This window comes from Salmo trutta, chromosome 33 (assembly GCF_901001165.1).
Source record: "Salmo trutta chromosome 33, fSalTru1.1, whole genome shotgun sequence".
Lineage (NCBI taxonomy): Eukaryota > Metazoa > Chordata > Actinopteri > Salmoniformes > Salmonidae > Salmo > Salmo trutta.
The window spans coordinates 13644238-13667445 of NC_042989.1; the positions used below are offsets into that span (position 1 = coordinate 13644238).

The following is a 23208-nucleotide window of genomic DNA, read 5'->3' on the forward strand; positions in this document are numbered from 1 at the left end:
TGGAAGCTGTATATTTCATACTTTTTGTAAATGCCCATTCCTGTTCTGGACACTGTATTGCCATGGAGATTTACGGTACAAAGTGTTGACCAATATGTATTTCGATTATTCTTACACAATGATGAGAATGAACTAGACCAGAAATGTAGCCTAGTTAACTGTGACCTTTGCTGTGACTGCCTAACAGTGTTGTTCATGTTTACAATAAAATGTTTTGTTATGTTGTTATGAACCGCCTCCTCTTTCATCATGCACTCTGCACAAAAGTCAACTTGTCTCAGTTTTGTCCTAGTGGGAGGGGTGTGTGTGCGTCTATTTTCATCCAGCAGTATCACACTATTTTACAGCAACCTCAGCTGGCATTAATAAAATAGTAAAGTAAACGGACAGTTCACAAATGAGTATAACATGAGCAGAAATCTAGGTTTTCAGTGTACGGGGCTGAATAACGTACGTCGTAGGCAGGGTGGCAGCTGTCTCATTCTTGGCATTTTCCCTGCCTGGCATTCCAGCTGTCTGATGTCATTGCCTCTAAATCTGCCGTGTATCACGCCGCTGTTGAAGAACTACTCAAACCTTTATAAAGAAATACAGCCGTTGAAACTCATACAGGACCTCAAGAAAATATTATATTTCATGTAAATGTTCATAGTTTTGTTTGTCTATGTAAATCAAAATAATAGGAAAACGGTTGCGTAAAAAAAGAGTAGAATATAGGTCCGCGGATGTAGAGATTCATACACACTTGTTGCTCTTTCCGCAGGAAGTGAAGCACGTCGTTAGCTGAGTTGGTTTTCTGGATGCAGCTTCCAAACTAAACCTTTTCGATATTTGACATAACTATCACCTATAATGACTGGCGGCAGCTTTGGATATGCACAATTTACAAATGGACTAATTTCCTTTTGGCGGACATCAATAAGGTAAAGATGCTAATGTCAACTATCTGGCTATTTGCAGGGATTTTGTTATGGTGATGGAGATCCCATTTTGACGCTGACGACGTTAGCTATGCTAACCTGCAAGTTAATTAGCTAAAGTTAGTGTACTGCATGCTTTCCCAAACGTTTGCCCTAGCACTACACAGCTGATTGAAATAATCAAAGTTTGATGAGTTGGTTATTTGGATCAGCTGTGTGGCTCTAGGACAAAACACAAAAAGTGCAGTCGGGGGAGGGTGGCAGGACCGAGCTTGGGAAACCATGAAGTAACTTACTGGATAGTACAGTACGTTTAAAAACTGTCTTTGGTTCTATGTTTAGGCTTTTTGGGGAGCATATCTGTTTTATAACCGTATAGCTAGCTTTGTTTAAAATAGTGTTTCTTTTTTATGTAACCCGAAGTAATTTGTTGCTTCAACTTGATGGCGTTAATGAGCTAACGTTAGCTAACTAAATTAACACGGTTAATTTGACTTTGCTAGCTGGACTAGTTAACTAACGTAAAAAAAATGCTCATATCTGATGAAGACTGTCCGTCTCTATAATATATAATGTATTGAACATTGTCATCTAGTATATTGGCTATTAGCTAGTAAAAGTCGTTGTCTTTTGTAACAAACAACTTTAGTTTACTAGTTAAATCTGGACTGGAGATCACTGCACTGTCTGTCAACATTCAATGTTGATCTGTTATTCCAGTGTAATGGAAGTGTCCTACAGATAACTTTGGGATGGAGAACCATTAGCAAGCTACTGGTACAGAGTTATTTGCAGCTCATTCAATAATCACTCGACTGTCTGATTTGCACCAAGAAATTAGATGCTCCCTGTCTAACTAGCTAAGTGGATTACCAATAAAATGGGTTGTTTCATAAAGGGCATCTGTTTTATGTTCTGAGATTGGTTACCTCTGCCAGTGGTCACTGGTGGTCAGGGATTGCAGGCTTTTGTTCCAGCCACGCACACCACATAACTGAATCAACTTATCAATGATGAACATTAAAATCAGGTGTTAGTGCTGGGTTGGAACAAAAGCCTGCACCCACTGTTGCTCTCCAGAACCAAAGTTGGTGATTCCGAATAACATGTCATATAGTATAATACTGCTTGCTATGTTGTTTGTCATGAAAATGTTATCTGGAATGATCAAATAATTTATATTCTCTCATAACAATTTGTCTCTCTGTTTTCACAGGGATACATGTATCCAACTCATGGATGGCCTCTTATCCACTACATTTTTGATGGGCAAAGTTTAGAGACAACGGGACATATATTTCTGGATCAAGGAAGTACTCCTTGCCAAAGGACTTTGAAACATGCCCTTGCCATTCGGCTTAAAACTCAAAAGAACTCGAAGGTATACTGTCTCAAGCAAGAGCTGTCTGGTCACCCGCATTCAGCTGCTCAATGGTGAATTTGTTGAGTTTACTCTTTCTGTCGAGAGCACCGGCCAGGAATGTTTGGAGGCAGTTGCACAGAGACTTGAGTTACGAGAGGTATGTATGCTCAAGATGACTGAAACACTGATGGTTGTCGTTTTGTTCGTGATTACTCTTCTCAAGTGGGTGGCTGTTTAGGCTAAAGTTATCATGGCCTATGATCTGTTCTCCAACAGCCTACCTGATAGTCCTGTCATTATAAAACAATCAGAAACCTAGGACCTATCCTATTGTCTTGAGGGTATGGAAAGAATAATTAGATTCAGCCAAAGGCATTCCACATTGACCTAGTCATTCTTCAATCACGTAGGCCATGCATGCACCGCTCAAGTGGACCCACCTCTGCTGTGGACACAGTGGACACACCTGTGATGTGATTCAGTATGCATCTGAATCAGACTCGGTAGCTAGGTTTCACTTTAATTGGCAACAGAGTTTCATGTGAATATTCTCGAATCCGCATAAAGAAAATATTGTGTGCTTGCGTATGTCTGTACTTTGTGTAGCCATTAACAATGATGCTAATGATACTCATCTTCTGGTAAGATGGAAAGGCTTTCCAAAAAAACTCAATTAAATGTTAGCTATAAAGTAGCCTAAGCATACCTGGCAGAAGTTATATCATGATTATTTACATAAATCCAGTGGCCATTGGTTTATGGCTGATCCCATTTAGTCGACTGGTAAATTGTTTGGTCGATAGGCTCAGTGGACTAATCCATTGTGGAGGCCGCGGGGATGGCACACCACTATCACCAGTACATTTACCGTTAATTCTCAGAATTTGTAATCTACAATGTTTGTTTGGTTATGGTCATTTCTGTTAATGTATTCAATATATTATTATTTTGACAGTCTTTTACTGTTCTCATTGTCAGTGGACACATTGTTTGCAGAGCTCAAAAACCTATGCTATACTTGTGAAAAACAAGGTTTTGGTTTATGTCATTCCATTTACGAGTTTTGCCAATTTATTCATTGTCTTTTGTTTGGAGTTCTCCTGTCAATGTTGAGTAAGGACAGGCACCTGATTACGCATAGAAGTAGGCATAGGCTACTTGGACTGCGTGCAAATGTAGGGCTATAAATGTGCCCATTTGGGATCTGATAGTATTTCTGATTGTCTTAACCCACCACAACTAATGAGCTGTGGAGCATCTCAAAGTAATTTTTAATTCATCTCAAACAGCAAATAAACTCTGTTTTTACATCCATTGACAATAGTTCCTCAGTGTAGACCATTTGAAAAATCTTTACAGCTCAATAACCACTCTGCAAAATAAAACAATGCTCTGATCCAGTGGAAACTTCAGAAAATAGGCCTACCTGATTACTTCTTATCCCTTGCTCAAATAGCCTACAGCTGTGTCTGACCCGGAAACTCTGAGGGCCCAGAATATTTATACAGTGTTGCTAGTTTTCTAGCACCAGACCAAGTTGATAAAATGTTTCAAGTTCCTTGCAGACAGGCCATGCTTAGCCAATGTGATTCATAGGATATTTTCTACCTGCAGTCTGCAATGTTTTTATTTGTTGGCTTTATATAGGATATTTTTACATAGTTGGCAATAGAAGTTACTTTTAGATTTGAATCATTTTCATTTAGTTCAAATTTTCATTAACAACACGACAATGGTTTTGAGATGCGAAGACGTTATTAAAAATGAAACTGTTTGAGAATGTGCATATGAAAACCAGAACTGGCACGCAGATTGGTAGAAATGGTAAGATAAATTGGCACTCGACATGAAACAGGTTTGTGTAGCCTACCTGCAACTTCAGGAGCGTAAAGGCAGAATCTGCAAAGGCCAGTAGGAGCGGGAGGAGGATGGTCGGGTACAGGTTTTTGTTCTTCTGGTTGTCTTGATCTCTGGCTCCCTCCTTGAGTCATTTGTCTTAATTATTTCATCAAACAATGCCCTTAAAGCATTGCTCAGTGCATATAATTGATTTTATTAAAACACAGGGTGTGTCTTTTAAATGGAAAATACACAAAAAAATGTAGACCAGTCGATTGATTGGAAGAATAGACGACTTTGCAATCACATGAGCGCTACAGAAACTTCTCTCGGCAACTACAACCAAAAAGTCTACATTTCTATAGATTTTTCCCAAACCTCAAAAGTGGTCTTGTTGTTTAAGCATTGTTGTGGACTTTGAACATCCAATTTTGTTTTTCTATTCTAAAAGTGTGATTTATTTTTTAGAGCTTAAACCTGAGAAGAAAAAACAGAAACCTGGAAAACAAAACAGAGAACTGAATTTAGGGAAAAACTAAATGGAATCAGGCCAACATTTTTTTGATTTTTATAGGGCCCTATATAGGAAAGGACACTGAAATAAATCTATGGTCACATGGTTGAAGGATCTGTTACCATGCAATATATAAAAGGAAGATAGAAATGCTTTCAAAATCTGTAGGCTAGTAGTCTATGTTTTGGTCTGACTATTTTGCCATCAGAGAATCTCTAGAATATGCTCTTTGTTGGAATGTCTTGATTCTCTCACAGACGTTGATGATCTTTACCATGAACTTTGTGAATTGTTAGCAATAGGGGAGGGTTTAAATTGCCTAGCGGTGATTTCTGATATAAATTCCAACACTTCAAAGAGACATAATTCAGACGTTGTAAATGGGTTAGCAATGGTATAATTGTAGTCAGAGCAATCACGCTGTGACTCCCTTCATCATAAACAATACAGGTCAACTCCAGAACCACTGTTCATTGTGTGATACACACTGCTCCACCCCAGCAGACAGTCACAAGACTGGACAGGGAGTGGCAGCAGCACAGCAGCCTTTAACTTTATTTTGGGCTTGTGGGTCAAGATTAATGTTTCAGATGAATACAAGCTTTGTGTAGTAGTATCGCCATGGTAATGAAGGAAGCACAAACATATGAACTATTCTATAATTTAGCATAGGAAATTTAACCTAAGCTATTGTCATTGTAAACCAAAATACCATATTACTGTTATTTCATTAACAAGTAACGATTTCACAATCGCCTCATCTTTCAATAGTCTGCTTCCAGTTTCCCCGATTTTTTTTTTTTTTTTTTTTTTTTTTTTTTTTTTTTTTTTTTTAAAGCCCCATATTTCCTTTCCTCCCCCCACCAGATAACGTACTTCAGCCTATGGTACTTCAACAAGCAGAACCAGCAGCGATGGATCGATCTGGAGAAGCCCCTGAAGAAGCAGCTGGACAAGTACGGCCTGGAGCCCACCGTCTACTTCGGAGTGGTCTTCTACGTGCCCACCGTGGGCCAGCTGCAGCAGGAGATCACTAGGTCAGATATCCGCTTAACACAGAGGGACACTAGACACATGTTGCTTCTCATGCCAAAATGTTGTCTCCATGTATTTCTTGGGTAACTCTAAGCCACACAGTTCCCACCATATTGATTTAATCTATCCATTCCTATTGGATCAGTCAAAAGTAGTGGAATGTAATGCATGTGTGTCCTACATGCCAGAGGATTTGCCATACTCCGTATGCCATAACACTTACTGAGCATTGAGCAACTCAGTCCAGTAACCACTTTTTTCCCCCTGTGTTGGCACCTACTACAGTATGACATCACATCTCTCACTGACCGATTTGAATGGAGGTGTCAAACCAAGTCATGTTTTTCTTCTGTCCACACCTTGAGATTAACCAACTTCCTCTACCTCCCTACAGATATCAGTATTATCTCCAGTTGAAGAAGGATGTTCTCGAAGGCCGAATCCCTTGCTCCATAGAACAGGCCATCCGCCTGGCTGGCTTGGCAGTGCAAGGTAATGTGAATACTGAACACTGGCTCTGAATGTGACAAAGGGAAATTAAACTCAGTACACACTTATCTACTGATGGGGTGACTGAGGATTGCCACCTGTTCAAACTGTGGTGACAGGTCAGGTCCTGCCATAGGTGGCCACAGCAAGTGTTTTGCACCACACTCACACACTGCTGTCATGACCTGTTGTAAATTCCACAGCTCATGCTTTATTGAACCTAAAGCTGATGACGGTACACGAATGCAACAGGAGTGAAGTTGTTAGAGTAAGGTTTTGAGGATCATTACTGAATCTCAGCTCGGGACTCGTCAGCAGTCTCATATGATTTCAAAGCATACCTAGGGAAAATGTGAATTTTAAACTTGAATATTTACAGTTGCTATTCAAGAGAGCATCATTGATGTCTCATTGTACAACGTAAGGCCATTTTCTACTATCCTAAGGAACCTTGTTTGTATAAAAGCTGAGTCGAGCCCTTTATTTTGGGTTAATTGACCTTTTCACAAGTCTGTTAATGTAGGACACTTAACAAGCACCATCAAGCCCAAACCAACCTGTAAACTTCCTTTGCATGAGTCTCCAGCTTGACATTTCTGGACTCCTACTTTTGCCCAGCCAGAAGAATCTCAAACATTACTGGCAAAGTTATATCAGGCAGTGCAAGTTACTGGCCTAGGTGTTAACATTGCACAGCAACTGAGATCACTTACTGGTGCAACCCAGGTCCAAACTATTGCTGCCCAAACTGCATAGCAAGCTAGATCAAAATAGCATCCCAGTAATACTAAAAGCTTTAAGAAACCTCAAGTGTTTGTTCACTTAAAAAAAAAAAGCCCTGCTAAGTTTGCTTTTGGTTTTTGCTTGGAAGATGTTGGACATTGTCTATTTTTACCTAGCTGCTGAGGTTAGGGCTTGTAGGGGCCTGGCCGGTAGAGCCGTAGCTAGCATGGCCAATGCCTGGGATACTGAACATAGCTGTGAACATAGCTGGCGTGCAGACAGAGATTGCTGTTAACGTTGGACCACTACAGTTTCAGGCATTAAAGCAATCCCGTGTCATAACACACGGGTCCCCTGCTTTTCTAAAATAAGCATCATACCATTCTGAAAATCCATGGACGCTTTGTCTGCCTCGCACTAACTGCAGAAATAGACACATTAGACTTTTACCTATTTAAATAAATGTTTGTCAGGTTTTCACTTGTATTCACTGCTAGGAAAAATATTACTGTAGTGTTATGTATTCACCCAGTGTACTAAAATTAAGATTGTATTTTCTGTTTCAGCTGACTTCGGAGACTTCAATCGTTACGATTCACAGGAGTTTCTTCAGAAGTTTGTGCTCTTTCCTATCGTAAGCAGTTTCTTTCTTTTCTCTATGGCTTTGCGTCTCAAAGTTCTTGTTTTACGATCTATAGTCATCTTTTCATGAATGTGCACAATGTAATCTAGGTTTCCCCATCTATTCATAGGGCTGGATCCAGGATGAGAGAGTACTGGAAGAGGCCACTCAGAAAGTGGCTGTGCTTTACCAGAACTACAGGTGAGAAATCTTCAGATGTTACAACATCAGATTTTCCATCTGTGGAAAAGAAGACATGCTTTATATTCTCCACAGGAACCCCCTGAACATCTCCTAAGGCTGGCATTCGCAGTGCCTTTTAATTGAGTCCAGGTTCGATCCATGCAGTGGGCCAGTCCATGGTGCTTCTTTCTCATCTGGCCTCAGCAGGCCGAAAATAAACCCATCTGACCAGGGGTCCTCAGCTCTAATTTACAGTCAGGCAGATGGATGAAAAGCCCCAAGCTGGCCTGGCACCAAGCCACCTCCAAGGCCAGCTGGTTTCCATTCCGTCCATCCCAACCTGCAGTATTCCAGCCTTCTGCTCACCCCCCATATGAACTGGATAGATGGATGGAAAAAGCTGTTTTGGGCCCCAGCTACAGGGGAGGGAGGTGTCAGGTTGGGGGGTGGGTTTTGTAGTTGAGGTGAGGAGTTGATGCTTGCCTCGATGTTGTTGTGTATGAAATGGTTTCACTGCTTTGTGTGTGCCAAATGAAGTGCAGTGACACAGATGAACAGAAGATGGAGGTGATGGGGGATAGCACATAGCAGCAGCTGATCTTGCTGGTGGTTGAACTAGACTGACACTTTCAGTTTGTTGAGATAAGGGTTGTCAGGGCTCCAGACTGCGACCCATTTCGTTGCATTTTGCTACCCTTTGACTTGGCTGTGCGAGTAAATGTTTTAATTGGTTGCATGGGTACGAGCTGCACATTCTACATTTGTATTTATTATACGTCCCCAGTATTTCCTGCCAAGGCAGCAGCTTCTCTTCCTGGGGTCTAGCAAAACTAAAGCAATTTTAAAAACATTACAATAGTTTTCACAACACATTGTGTGCCCTCAGGCACAAAATCTATGTGTACATGTGTGTATTGCGCGTATATCATCATGCATGTCTGTGTGGGTGTCTCTTCACATGCTCCATAAGATGTCTTTTCATCTGTTTTTGCATGGGTGTCCGAGCTGTGTGCTAGTAGTTTAAACAGACAATGCATTCAACATGTCTATACATCTCACAAGTACAAGTAGTGAAGTCAATCTCTCCTTTACTTTGAGCCAGGAGAGATTGACATGCATATTATTGTTAGCTTTATTATGGACAGACCTCTCCCGAACTTAGCTAATGTTGCATCAATATGTTTTGACCATGACAGTTTACAGTCCAGGGTTACTCCAAGCAGTTTAGTCTCCTCAACTTGTTCAATTTCCACATTATTCATTACAAGATTTAGTTGAGGTTTAGTGAAAAATGTATCACATGCAATGCTTCCCCCCCCCCCCCCCAGGAGGCTGTCTGAGTTGACTGATCCATTGTGGAGGCCGTGGGGATGGCACAGTCCATCAGTCTAAGACATGTGCATCTGAAATTGTATATAGTTATATTATGTAAGGACAATAGTGCAAAACAAGTAAAAAATATTATTTTATCACCAATGCGTTTTCTCCTGCGGATAGTGGTCATTTTCCGCGGTTTTGAAACGCATTTAATTAGTGCCTTTTCCTAGACCATGTTGCTATGTGCATAATAGCAAAGTTAACCAGCATATTGGTGTTGAACAATGCGGCGGAGGCAGCAACGGCGTTAGAAGGCAAGAAAACAGCCCTTAACTTTTTTTAGACACCGGTTTGTCTAAACAAGTGAGGCGAGAGGAAACCCCAATTTAATTAGGTCTATAATCAATAGCCTAACTGTTCAATGTGCCTGGCTTTATAAATCATCCATATACACTACCGTTCAAAAGTTTGGGGTCACTTAGAAATGTCCTTGTTTTTGAAAGGAAAGCAACATTTTTGTTTATTTTAAAATGACATCAAATTGATCCGAAATACAGTGTAGACATAGTTAATGTTGTAAATGACTATTGTAGCTGGAAACGGCAGTTATTTTTTATTTTTATGGAAAATCTACAAAGGCCTACCGAGGAGTGGCAGGCCCCGGTGCACAACTAAGAGGACAAGTACATTAGAGTGTTTTAGTTTGAGAAACAGACGCCTCACAAGTCCTCAACTGGCAGCTTCATTAAATAGGACCCGCAAAACACCAGTCTCAAGGTCAAGTCTCAACGTCAACAGTGAAGAGTTCCTCTGTCCAGTGTCTGTTCTTTTGTCCATCTTAATATTTTCTTTTTATTGGCAAGTCTGAGATATGGCTTTTTCTTCAACTCTGCCTAGAAGGGAAATTCATGATTTCATCATTTGAAATACAATCAAGCATTTTAGTTTTAAAATAACAAAGCGACCATTGAATAATTACCGTAAACAATAAATAGGTCTAAACTATTCCATTTCGGGAATTGCATTCAGTAATGAATGCAACTGTTTTTAGTCTTTGCTGTAATAAAGGCTTTACAAAAAAAGTGTTACAACGGACTCGTTGGTAAGCTTGTAATGTATTGTGTTTACATTTGTTCCAAACGGTCAGAAAAAAGGATATTGTAATCTAACAGCACCTGTTTGGCACACACAATATGCACGCAGAGCTTGCGCCTTACCTCTTTTTTTTTTTCTTTTTTTTCTTGAACGGCAATATTTTCCACAATTTGAGAAATTTATTCCACACATCTGACTTCCCCACATTTACTTCCGGATTAACCAGTAAACTTTCCCCGTTTCGTGTTTGTCACGTGTTACATATCAGAGTTTTATTTATTGATGTGATTATGATATGCAATAGGTCAGGCCGTATTGGTCGCATGCAATGCGTACATGTGTCACATAAATAGAGCAAGAGTTGAGGGAAATGGGAATGTATTTCCTAAACAACTTTTCAGTCAGAAGTTGCTGTAATTTATGTTGCCACTTCAGCAACTAAGTCAGCCACCAACCGATTGGTCGAAAGAACAGACGACTCTTGGTCAAACAATATTGTTTTTTGTCCGGGACGGCCCTAATCCTTGTGGTTCCTGTAATGGAAGTCTCTGCCCTGTGCCTGTTCCGATGGAGCTTGCTTTGATGCTGTGTAGAGCGAGCGACTCACTCCCTCTCCGCCGTGCTCAGATTGTAGGCAAAATCATTTAACTAAATTGCGGGAAAAATACAGCCTTGGAGGCAACTACTGTCGTCACTGTTGAAGAGAAGAGTTTATCAGCTTTCTGTAGGCATGTTTTCTTCTTCTGCTAATGGAGCTCTATAGAAACTATTTTACAACCAAGATATTTGATATGACTTTGAGATATGGCGCACAAGAAATGTGCATTGTCCACTGCAAGTGCATGGGACTCCATTGAGTAGTAGGCTACCACAGCAATGTTTTTATTTTATTTTTTACTTTTAGATTAATACGTGGCTACCGTCAGTGGGTATTATGTTTAGAGTTAGCGATCTAGCTAATGTGTTTTGGAGTTTCCACTTATTCAGGTAGTGAATAAGCCCCAAAAAAGTGATATTAGACAAATGTATCTTTATTGAACAAAATACATGGTTCAGCAATGGGCTCACTGTGTCACCATCAGGAATAATTGGGCACATTTCCCTAAGATGAGTTACTTCTGTACTGTTTACCACACTTGCCAAATATCAGAACTCAAAATCAAACTGATCATGCAGTGTAATATCCGTTTGTATTTTGGACCATTTTGAAGGATGTTTACAACTTTCAAATGTATTCTTCTACAGCACCACTAGTCCGATCGATTTTTTTTTTTTTTTTTTTTTTTTTTTTTTATTTTTTTTATTTTTCCCCCAAGACTTTTGCTATTAGCCAATGAGCGTGCATGAATTTTAGATTTTTACTGTCCAACGGCACCACCATGGAGCCAAACTGAATCGTACTTAACAGGTTAACCAGGCTCATATCCCTGAGCATGTGTGCCAAATTTCATCACTCTGAGTCAATCCGATCAAGCCATTATAAACGTGCCCATTATAGCACTACTGTGTGGTTGAGCTGAATGTGCTTAGATATGTTGAGTCTTGACAGTGTTTGTGACGTGTACCAAATGTTGTTACAATGCTAATATCTGTGTCGGAATTAAATGCGTTTGTGCCAGACCACACCCACGTGATTGTTTATTGGTCAGTAGCCAATGCTTGAGATGCTATCCTGGAAAAAAGTAATTTGTGAGAGCTTGCTCCATCGATGCCATGTTTTGTACAGATCAGTCATTTGGTGCCAGGGAAGTAGTGTTTTTAAGTAACTGTTTTTCACAAAATTCTAAATGGTAGAAAATCCATCATGGTGTACCTTATGGGTCCTTGAGGCACACTTGTTCCTTGTGAGGAGAGGGACCGATCTACTGAATTTCAGGACTCTAGCTCAAACAGGGTGAGGGGTGTGAAATGTAAGTTTGCATATTCAATCACTTGTTAGTGCCACCATATTGCATTGCATGATAGGGTGTGGCCTTCGCTCCTTTACCATCATGCAAAGTTGTAACCTGACCTCGGTCTTACCATCTCACAGGAAAATGCATTTTTATCATCAATCGGCAGAAGAAGGAAAATAATAATCGACTGCAATAAATACAATAGTGTTTCACCAGCTACGATGCTGAACCCTCAAAATGATGGGGCCCTATTTTAACAGTAATATAACGATAACCTAATTATCAGCCCAAAATTCGCTGGAATCATGCATTATTCCTGCATAGACATGTTAGATGAAACAACTTATTTCTTGAATACAATCTCAAACAGTAGTCTAGTACACCTTTTTAATAAAGCACTTTGAATTACTTTATAATATGATTCCTTATTTCTTCTATTGTGTCACGGAGCGATATCATGGGTTGGTGCCACCAACTGAAAGAGTTAGTGGCACCAGTGCCAACGGGAAACTGTTAGTCTGGAGCTCTGGGTGTGATCTCATGAATCCTGTTTCGGAATGTGACCTAAGTATGTGTGGGTTTGTCTGTGTACCCTGTCTGTGCTGGTTAATGGATGTTGGTGTCTCCATTTGAGTCTGTCTGCTTTGGACATGTGTATTGTTTGTTAACTTCCATTGCTGTGTGTGTTTCTCTCAGGGGGTTGCCTGCCCCAGAGGCTGAGATGTTGTACATGCAGGAGGTGGAGAAGATGGAGGGCTATGGCCAGGAGAGTACCCCAGCCAAGGTAACACAGCTACACCAACCTACATAACCTTCTCCACCAAAGCCTTACTGCACTACTACATTGCTATCCAGTCCTATTGACTTTCGGTCAATACCTACTTTCAACATTATGTATGTGTGAAGACATTAATCAAGGGACAGATGGTTTTTCAGTTCAAAATGCAGTAGATGCAGGTGCTGATCTTCTGGAATATATTCATAAATATAGAGACACCCCCCCCCCCCCCACCCCCCCCAGCACACAGAGGACAAAAAAGCTCAGTGAGGTCCACATTTTTCATTAGTTATAGTTCTTCCATTTAATCCTCTTGTCTCTTCCCATCCCCACAGGACAGCCAAGGCACTGATATCCTCCTTGGGGCCTGTCTGGATGGCATTTTTGTCAAGCACAAAAACGGCAGGCCACCCCTTGTATTCAAGTAAGACAGGAAAGAATTTAGTTTATTTTTATATACAATTTTTACAGTAATCCCCGAGGCCTGCAATATGTTCTGCTTCTAAATATGAGCTGTCGGAATAAAAGTCTGTCTGCTATTTGTGTACATGAAGCAGTAATTGTATTAGATCCAATGACTCAGCATATTGAGTCTGGTTCAGTCCACAGCTAGCTACTATTCTTAGATGGCATGGTCGTCTCTGGCTATTTTGGATCAGATGGGATGTTCTATAGTTGGGGTCAGGGTTTTTTTCTGGCCATGTGACCTGGCAAGGGGAAACTCAAGGCCTCAGATCAGGTTACATGACTTCAATTTACTAAAAACCTTCAATTTTACCCAGAGGAAGATTCATTTTGTGTAGAATATCCCAGTCTAAATGCTACTGAGAGTGTTTAATGTAAACACTTCTCTAACTATTGACTCATATGGTTTCTGTTAACGTCACTCCCCTCCTACAGCAGGCTGCAGAAATTGAGGTTTTGTGACCACTGCCTCATGCTCCCCCCCCCCTCCTGTGTTTTAATGAACTGTGTAGGTGGAATGAAATTAACAACATGACTCACAATAAGTCCTTCTTTGCCCTGGAGCTGACCAACAAAGAGGAGAGCGTGCAGTTCCAGACCGTGAGTCTCAAACCACCACCACCACCACACACCGCAATTATCCTCTTCCCATTATACACATTGTCTCCACACATGCACTGGAGTTCTATGCTCTCACAGTGCATGCTGTGTGAATGTGTATTGACCTTTCTAGATAAACATGTGATCTTGTATGGCGGTAACTATGCCACGTGCGTATAGGGTCAACACCCGCTGGCTAAAGCCCCATTCAGTTGTATTTGGGTCGGTGAATGAGTAGAACACCACCACTAGTCCAGTATACTGAATGTATAACACTGTGAATGTTTTCTTTCCCCTCTACAGGAAGACCTGGAAACCTCCAAATATGTGTGCCGGATGTGTCTGGCCAGGCACAAGTTTTATAAGATCAACAAGAGCAGCCTGTAAGTGTCACTCTTAACAAATCTAGCCCTGTTCCTGTGTGTGTGTTCTCTCATTCCTGTCCCCTCTCCTCCTCTCTCCAGAGAGGAGTCTGACCCCCCTTCGCCTTCTGAGGGCTCCCAGAAGTCCATTCTCACTCTTTCCTTTCCTCGCTTTCCTTTTCTGCCTTCTAACAAGGGGTGAGCAACGCTGTCCGCAGCCACCGCCCACAGTACAGGTCTCTTCAGAGAGCCTCCCCTAAAAACCAACCAGAGGCCTACAAAACACCCTAGCTACATTCAAATGACACCAATCCTCTCATCACCACCTTTTTAGGTTTTCAATGTTTGGGCGAAGAAAGACGTATACAAATAAAACAAATCTTAAGAAAAGGACTTCTCTCCTGGATATTGCTTGTATCTTTCACTGCGATAAGGGGAGATTTAATTTTACAGAGATGATCTGAGCTATTCAGCCTCCTTAAAACTACTTCCCCGAGTTCCTTTCAACTTGAAAGAAAGCCTTTTTGTTTTTACTACCTGTGTTTCGTTTTTATGTTCCTGTTCTCAGCCAAACCCAGCCTACTGCTGTGAACCCGGTGAGACGCCGATCCTCCACCAGGATGTCTCTGGTACGCTGCCAGTGAACTGCACACACACAAAAACACAATTTTTCTCTCAAACACACACACTTTCCCTCTAAGCTATGGCCGGTGGAGTGCAGCACATGACAAACGTCAGACTCTGGCCAGTGCTTCAGCACGCTATTAGATTTGTGTGTAATTCCATGCTGTTGGGCTGCATGAAGATCAAGTGTGCAGTAACTAAATCGTGTTGTTGGTTGATCTCCCTCTCTCTCTCTGTGCAGCCAAAGCCCCCGCCCTACATGTTGCCCCCGCCACAGATGCACTACAATGGTCACTTCACTGAGCCTTACACATCCTCACAAGGTACCTATAGAGTTAGGCCTGACCTTACCAAGATCACTGGTGTTTTGTCTCTAATTTCAACCTGCACCATGCATCTATCTGAGCCCTAATGAACAAAGAGAAGGTGAATGTCCGCTCGCTGCTTAGTCATGCAACAATGCTTAGATTAAAGGGTTATTAAAATGGGTTATTAAAATGGGTATGTCCTTCCTATGCCTGTAGTTCTAAAATACGTCTTTGTCCTTTCTCTCAGACAACCTGTACATGAACAGTCAGCACGGCTACTACTACCACTCCCAGACCAGCCTGGACCGCTCACCACTCGAATACGGCAACAGCGGCGGTGGGAACGGGCGGCTGCGTAACGGCAGCGTGTACAGCGCCCACAGCACCAGCTCCCTCACCAACCCCCAGCACTACATGCAGCCCTCGCCCATGTCCTCCAACCCCTCCATCACAGGAAGTGACATCACCCGGCCCGACTACGTGCCCTCGCACCGCCACAGCGCACTCATCCCCCCCTCCTACCGTGCCACCCCGGACTACGAGACAGTCATGAGGCAGAAGAACCGGGGAGGTGGAGGGGGGATGGTGCATAGCCACGAGCACCGCCAGAGCCACTCCATGAGGAACCTGAACATTGGGAACTCGTACGCCTACAGCAGGCCGGATCCCCTGGTCTACAGCCAGCCGGAGATCAGAGGAGAGCATGGTGGAGGAGGAGCGCACCACCACTACCCCTTTCACCTCAACTCCAGCTTCCACAGCCCCTCGCCATACCCCTACCCCACGGAGAGGAGGCCGGTGGTGGGGGCGGTCAGTGTGCCCGAGCTGACCAACGTCCAGCTGCAGCAGGCGCAGGAGTATCCTGCGGCCAATATCATGAGGACCCAAGTGTACCGCCCTCCACCCCCCTACCCATACGGCGCCCACCCACGGCCCGCCAACAGCACGCCGGACCTGTCTCGCCACCTGTATGTGAGCAGCAGCAACCCGGACCTGATCATTACGCGGCGCGTTCACCACTCGGTCCAGACCTTCCAGGAGGACAGTTTGCCTGTAGCCCATTCCCTGCAGGAGGTATCCGAGCCCCTGTTCCTGGCTGGACCCCCACAACACCACCCCCACCAACACAACGCACACAAACGTAACTCCATCGAGATTGCCGGCCTGGCTTACAGCCTGGAGGGTATGAGGGTCAAGGAAAGGACTGTATCTGCCTCGGCCGCAGACACCCCCCCTCTGGCCCCACATGGCCCCTCCTCAGGCTCCCAGCTCAACGTGTTCCTGGAGCGGACCAAGTCAGAGGACGGGGGGGAGGGGAAAGAGGACGTTCGCTACGGCCACAAGAAGTCCCTGTCAGACGCCACCATGCTGGTGCACAGCAGCGAGGAAGAGGAGTTTGAGGATGAGAGCGGACGCCACACCCCCCAATCCCACGATGCACTATTGTCCGGGCCTGACCCTCAGCAGCTTCTAACCAATCTGGGCCAGATTCCCCTGGAGCCCCTGCCCGCATATCCCATTGGCTCCTTCCTTGACCCTGTCCTGTCTGGCCTCCCGGCCTATCAGGTGCACCCACTGATCCAGGAGGCTGAGTCACTGTACCTGTTTGAGGGTGGGCAGACTGGCAGGATGGTGCCCTCGATGTCGGATAGTGACATCAGTGGGCAGAACAAACCGAAGACCAAGAAGGATTTCATCAAGAAGAGGCCTGTGTCAGACGTTCCTGCTGGGAAGAAACCCATTGATGGCCTGCCTCCTGCCGTGAGTCATACACCGTTTCCTCTGCCATAGTAGCCCCAGTCTCTACTGCCTTACTCGCTGCCCAAACATGCCTGTGTATTTAGCATTGTTTTTTAAAAGCACATTTGACTACTATGTTTGACACATGTCAGTGTGTCTTTCATTGTTCAAGGAACAGCTGTTACCCAATCTTCATGGAGACTATTTTTAATTTCTGTCAGTTAAGATACATTTTTCCTCTCAGCTAAAATGTCTCACATTTGAATGATTGTCATTCACATCACAAACTGTCACACAACACAATAGTGGAATATACCGAAGGCCAGAAGTGGGCCATGTTCATTTCAACCTCCCGAGTGGCGCAGCGGTCTAAGGCTCTGCATCTCAGTGCTAGAGGCGTCACTACAGACCTTGGTTCGATTCCAGGCTGTATCACAACCGGCTGTGATTGGGAGTCCCATAGGGCGGCGCACAATTGGCCCAGCGTCGTCCAGATTAGGGTTTGGCTGGGGTAGGCCGTCATTGTAAATAAGAATTTGTTCTTAACTGATTTGCTCAACTGATTTGTTAAATAAATGTAAAAAACAAACTCGCTGGTCAGGTGACTAAACCTGTGACATCACAATCACTCCTAAACTCACTGACCCACCAATGCAGGGGTATTCTGGGTAGTTTCATGGTGGTTGGGGGACCGATTCATGATGACACCTTGTGCACCTGCAGCTGAAAGGAATGTTGCAAGACGACCTCAGTAGCTGGTTCGGTCGCATTCCATGGGAAAACACGCCACCAAACCAGACTGAGCCATAACTGCCCCTCCCCTAACTTCCTTAGACATTCGGTCAACTTGAGCCATACTCACTTTCTCTCTCCCCTCTACCTCTCTCTCTGTCCTCCGTCACAACAGGGCATGAAGAAGCGGGCTGAGCTGAAGAAGATGGGTCCTCTGAAGGTGGCGGCCCTCAACGGCCTGACCCTGTCCAGGCTGCCCATGCACGAGGGGGGCAAGGACCAACCTGAGAAGGCCTCCAACGACGAGAGGGTAGGCACTGGCAGTGGGCAATGCTCTAGACTAGTTTAAAGGTGCCCACCAAGGAGTAATGCGTCCCCTAGTTCGGCGTAATTCCTGCACTAGAGATAAATAGTTACGTTTCCACCTCAGAACAATGACGCAGGCTACTTATACATATTTACGAATTAAGGGTGGGATAGAACGTTGTGGTGAATTCCACATTGAGTGGAGAAACATCAACAAATGGGGAACTGACAGCTGTCAGTGTAGCTAGCTAGTATGCTAACCTTATCTAGCTAGCTAATGTTATCTGTTGTTGCCGTTTGTTTTTTGCTACACCGTATTAAAAAGATTAGCCAGCTGGCTAGGCTATGGCTGGTTCTGGAGCTGGATTTGTCATAAGCAGTTAGGGAAAACTTTGCCACAGATGGAAATCAGTATGTTTGACTTTGCCGTCTATTGTTATCTCAAGTTTTTGCATCTTCAATAAGAGCCATGTATTTTTCTACATTGTAATGGGCACGGTGCAACCTTTTGGTAGGTAGGCTGCTGGCAGGCTTCGGCTGCGGTACAGCAAAGCCAGTCAGCCCGTGCTCATGGTCCTCACAGGGGAAGTGAAATGATAGGCTACAGCAGTGGTCACCAACCGGTCGATCTCGGTCGTATGGTCGATCTCCTAGGCAATCCTAGTCGATCGCCAAACATTTCCATAAACACCCAACGATAAAGCCTTGCGTTCGTTTTTTTATTTATTTGTTTTGCGCTGTTGGCGGTAGGTGCACCCGATTCAGCTGCCAGACACGCCGGGTAGGCTAAAAGTTCCCATTTCATGTGTCTGAAGGTACAACCTCTGCCTTCCCAGAGGGCCTGGAGAGCAAATCAGGTGCACTATAGGCCTACCACTGGCCAATCGGATGGCTCAGATTACAATGTCTGCAGTAACATAGGAGGTGTAAAAGAAAGTTAAGGCATAGTTGACTAGACTGAAACTGTCAATGAATAAAGCAAAGATCTGCTGTTTCTATGAGTGAGTTCATGTTTAAGTTCTTACTCAGCACTGTCAACACTTTACTCAACACTTTTATAAGCCATAAAATGTGTGTTCTTCCTACTTCCATCGGCGCTACAACCAGCACTGCAGCTGTAATGAATGAGTAGGAAAGTGTATCGATAGGTTTGCGTTTATTATTAGCGGCTTGGGTCTTTTTAATACCTAGAAATATTTCACTTTCTCTGTTCATAGGAGTAGCAACATGAATTTGTGCATGAGGCAGAAATAATGCGGTGCGACTCGAGTTTCACCATCAGCAGGAAGACGGTGTCCCTTTTTGGTCAGTGTCAGTAGAGAAAAGGACGGACAGTGAGAGGCGGACCCTCAGTCTGCTACTCTCTCCCCCTCCGCTGACACTGACCATCAGATGCAGGGACCATCAGCCCAGTAAAATAAAAATAAAAAGCAAATTATTTAAATGTATGCTCACTCAGCTGTGCCTCAAGTAATAAAAAAAACTGAAAATGGTCTGAACAACAAGCAAAGCCGATATGCAGTGATAATGTATTGGGTCTATAGCCTACTGCACAAACCTCATTGCTACAGTATTGTTTTTAATAGGTTAATCTTGCATAGGCTTTAGAAAATCAGAGCAGTAGATCTCGGCTTGCATTTTGACACAGAAAGTGATCTTGACTCAGCAAAGGTTGGTGACAGCTGGGCTACAATGACTTTGATCATGATGCTCATTGCAAATGACATGTAACACCCTGAGCGCATCAGACACAAAATACAAATATAATAACAGCACAACAAAATAGGTAAACAAGTTCCTTTAATTTTCTTTTGCGGGTGCCTTTTCATTATAGGATAGATACTTGTGGTTTAGCTGCACCAATTTAAAGCAGTGAACATGTAGTGAAGCAAGACTTTAATGGTCAAAGCCATTCATCTTGGGCCGACGGGGGGGGAAACAGGGTTGCAAAATGCAATCATATCAAGCTATTATTATACCATTTATAAAATAGTCATGAGTACAAAACATTAGGAACACCTTCATTTGCCCTCCGAACAGACTTAATTTGTTGGGGCATGGTGTCAAAAGCATTGCGGTTCTTGACCCCTACTGCCATACCCTGTTCAAAGGCACTTCAATCTTTTGTCTTGCCCATTCACACGCTGAATGGCTCACACACACAATCCATGTCTCAATTGTCTCTAGGCTTATCCTTCTTTAGCCTGTCTCCTCCCCATCATCTACACTGATTGAAGTGGATTTAACACGTGACATCAATAAGGGATCATAGCTTTCACCTGGTCAGTCTGTTGTGGAAAGAGCAGGTGTTCCTAATGTTTTGTACTCTGTCAATATATTTAATACAGACCTGCGCAGAAATAAGTGAAAATGACTAATTATCCAATGGATAACAAGTTTTTACCCCCTTTAGCTCAGTGTAGGCTAAGACGGAAAGGTGTTTGGCTCAGTCGCAACTCTGAACTTTGCTGGTGTTTCTGATTTAATAAACAATGCCATGCTTGTAGGTGGGAACATTAGAAATGAAACCCAGCCCTTAAAGAAACAGACATGGCTCTACATTTGCGTAGTTTACTTGGGACGTGTAAGTGGTTTCGATTACCAGGTGATCGAGCAGGCAGAGTAAATGTTGTCTAAAAGAATTGCTGTTGGGAGTTTTCTAACATCTATTGAACATCCAGGTCAGCGGTATTCAAAGGGGTGTGTTTTACATCATGCATTATATAAGACTTTATTTAAGGAGATCCAAACAGTACCGTAGTTTAAACAGAACAAAGGTGTTGAATGATACTGGTGACGTAAATAAATAGGAGAGCAGGTCTACCAAGTAAATCTTGATGTTTATCTGTTTTAGTAGAAACTCCTGCATGTGTTAGTGTATCTTAAGTAATATGTACTGTAGGGCTTTTTAAGTCTTAATCACATTTCACCAGTGACTGATATGCTTCCGTCTCATGCACAACAGATACGGCTACTACATGTTTCTAACCATCAGGAAAATGTACTTTCTTCTTGCATACTTACTCAGAAAACTATAGCTTTCCAACTCCATACCCGTTTCCTATCTAGAAGCTGATCAATCCAATGTGTCTTACTGTTTCTCTCAGTGTAAGGTGCTGGAGCAGCGTATGGAGCAGGGCATGGTGTTCACAGAGTACGAGCAGGTGGCCAAGCGGCGTCCGGCAGGCGACTGCAGCATCGCCCAGCTGCCGGAGAGCGGCGAGAGGAACCGCTTCCAGGACGTGCTGCCCTATGACGACACGCGTGTGGAGCTGGTGCCCACCAAGGAGAACAACACGGGCTACATCAACGCCTCGCACATCAGGGTAATGTTAGACTACGTACACCATATGCTTAAATATATTCTCTAAAATGATTATTTATCTCATAAAAACAAATGTGAACGCACAAACCTAAACCATATAAATTAAGAGCAACTTGGTCGAAAAGCAAAAATAGCTTTTTAATGTCGTCAGTATTTTCCATGTAGAGTACATTACTCAGTTTTAAATCTGGAAATAGTGAATCCCATGGAGAAAGAACAGAAGCATAATCTTGAACTATGAAAACATTATCCCATTTACTGTAATAAATGAATCAATATAGAGTTTTTGTTATTAACATCCAGAAAGAAAATGATGAATTTAGGCTAAAGTAGAATGTAGAAAACATCCCACATAGGTCAATATGAAAGTAGAGGTGTGAGGCCTACGGTTGGTTTTGTGCCATAGCCCTTCAGTCTTGGCTCTGGGGTAATTCTCTTCTTATTATCCGTTCTTGTACCAGGTGTAGGTGGCATTGGTAATGTCAGTCAGAGTGCAGGTGGTGCTACAGGTCAGTGTCACTATCTGACTCTTGTTCACTTTGGCAGGAGCTCCGCTCCCCAGCAGAAATGAATGAAAAACGCTCTGACAAAGAGAACGCATTACAGCCACTTCAGGAGAGTAGAGATCTCTGGTGTTTTATAGCACAGCAGTAACTAGAGTGTGGCCTGATCTAGAGGTTGTCCGTTCTTGAACCAGGTATAGGTGGTAATGTCAGTCAGGGTGCTGCTACAGGTCAGTGTCACCTTCCCTCCCTCTGTGGCAGGAGTCAGCTTCACCTGCAGGTCTGTGATGGACACACTGAATCCAGGTTGGTCTGTGATGGACACACTGAATCCAGGTTGATCTGTTATTAGTCTGAACTCATGAGTGTCACTTTTTCTCTCAGCTCTGGGATTATCAGGGTGCAGTCACTCTTGTTATCCCTATGGTTCTCCACGTGACCTGCATATCCTGAGTCCTTGCTCAAACCCTCCAATCTATTAAACCAGAATACTCTGGTGACCTTAAGACCACTCGGATAAAGTGCATTCGGAAAGTATTCAGACCCCTTGACTTTTTCCAAATTTTGTTACGTTACAGCCTTATTCTAAAATGGATTCAACTGTGTTTTTGTCCCACATCAATCTACACACACTACCCCATAATGACGACACAGAAACAGGTTTAGGCATTTTTGCAAATGTAAATAAAATTAAAAAAATCACATTTACATAAGTATTCAGACCCTTTACTCAGTACTTTGTTGAAGCACCTCTGGCAGCGATTACAGCCTCGAGTCCTCTTGGGTGTGACGGTACAAGCTTGGCACACCAGTATTTGGAGAGTTTCTCACATTTTTCTCTGCAGATCCTCTCAGTCTCTCAGGTTGGATGGGGAGCATTGCTACAGGTCTCTCCATAGATTTTAGATCGGGTTCAAGTCTGGGCTCTGGCTGGGCCAATCAAGGACATTCAGAGAATTGTCCCGAAGCCACTCCTGCGTTGTCTTGGCTGTGTGCTTAAGGTCGTTGTCCTATTGGAAATTGAACCTTCGCCCCCCCGTCCCCGTCTGAGGTCCTGAGCGCTCTGGAGCAGGTTTTCGTCAAGGATCTCTCTACTTTGTGCCATTCATCTTTCCCTTGATCCTGACCAGTCTCCCAGTCCCTGTTGCTGAAAAACATCCCCACAGCATGATGCTGCCACCAACATGCTTCCTCCAGATGTGACGCTTGGCATTCAGGCCAAAGAGTTCAATCTTGGTTTCATCAGACAGAGAATCTTTCTCATGGTCTGAGAGTCCTTTAGGTGCCTTTTTACTGAGGAGTGGCTTCCGTCTGGCCACTCTACCGTAAAGGCCTGATTGGTGGAGTGCTGGAGACATGGTTGTCCTTCTGGAAGGTTCTCCCATCTCCATAGAAGAACTCTGGAGCTCTGTCAGAGTGACCATTGGGTTCTTGGTCACCTCCCTGACCACAGCCCTACTCCCCCGATTG

General features: G+C 43.4%; 1 protein-coding gene across 2 annotated transcripts in view; it reads left to right on the forward strand.

Annotated features, from left to right (window-relative positions):
- The first annotated feature begins 405 nt into the window (after positions 1-405).
- LOC115172428 (tyrosine-protein phosphatase non-receptor type 21-like) overlaps positions 406-23208 on the forward strand; it is a 28782-nt gene continuing 5979 nt past the window's right edge. The window contains exons 1-17 of one of the 2 annotated variants that reach the window (XM_029729861.1): positions 406-638; positions 764-923; positions 2137-2440; positions 5504-5673; positions 6066-6163; positions 7450-7517; positions 7636-7706; positions 12692-12779; positions 13109-13197; positions 13751-13838; positions 14142-14221; positions 14303-14398; positions 14769-14829; positions 15066-15147; positions 15380-16893; positions 17780-17914; positions 21018-21236. In XM_029729861.1, the coding sequence (XP_029585721.1) occupies positions 2261-2440; positions 5504-5673; positions 6066-6163; positions 7450-7517; positions 7636-7706; positions 12692-12779; positions 13109-13197; positions 13751-13838; positions 14142-14221; positions 14303-14398; positions 14769-14829; positions 15066-15147; positions 15380-16893; positions 17780-17914; positions 21018-21236 (3039 nt within the window). In that variant the 5' untranslated portion in view covers positions 406-638; positions 764-923; positions 2137-2260. Of the gene's footprint in view, positions 639-763; positions 924-2136; positions 2441-5503; positions 5674-6065; positions 6164-7449; positions 7518-7635; positions 7707-12691; positions 12780-13108; positions 13198-13750; positions 13839-14141; positions 14222-14302; positions 14399-14768; positions 14830-15065; positions 15148-15379; positions 16894-17779; positions 17915-21017; positions 21237-23208 lie in introns of those variants that run through there. The other variant, XM_029729862.1, reaches the window with a different exon arrangement.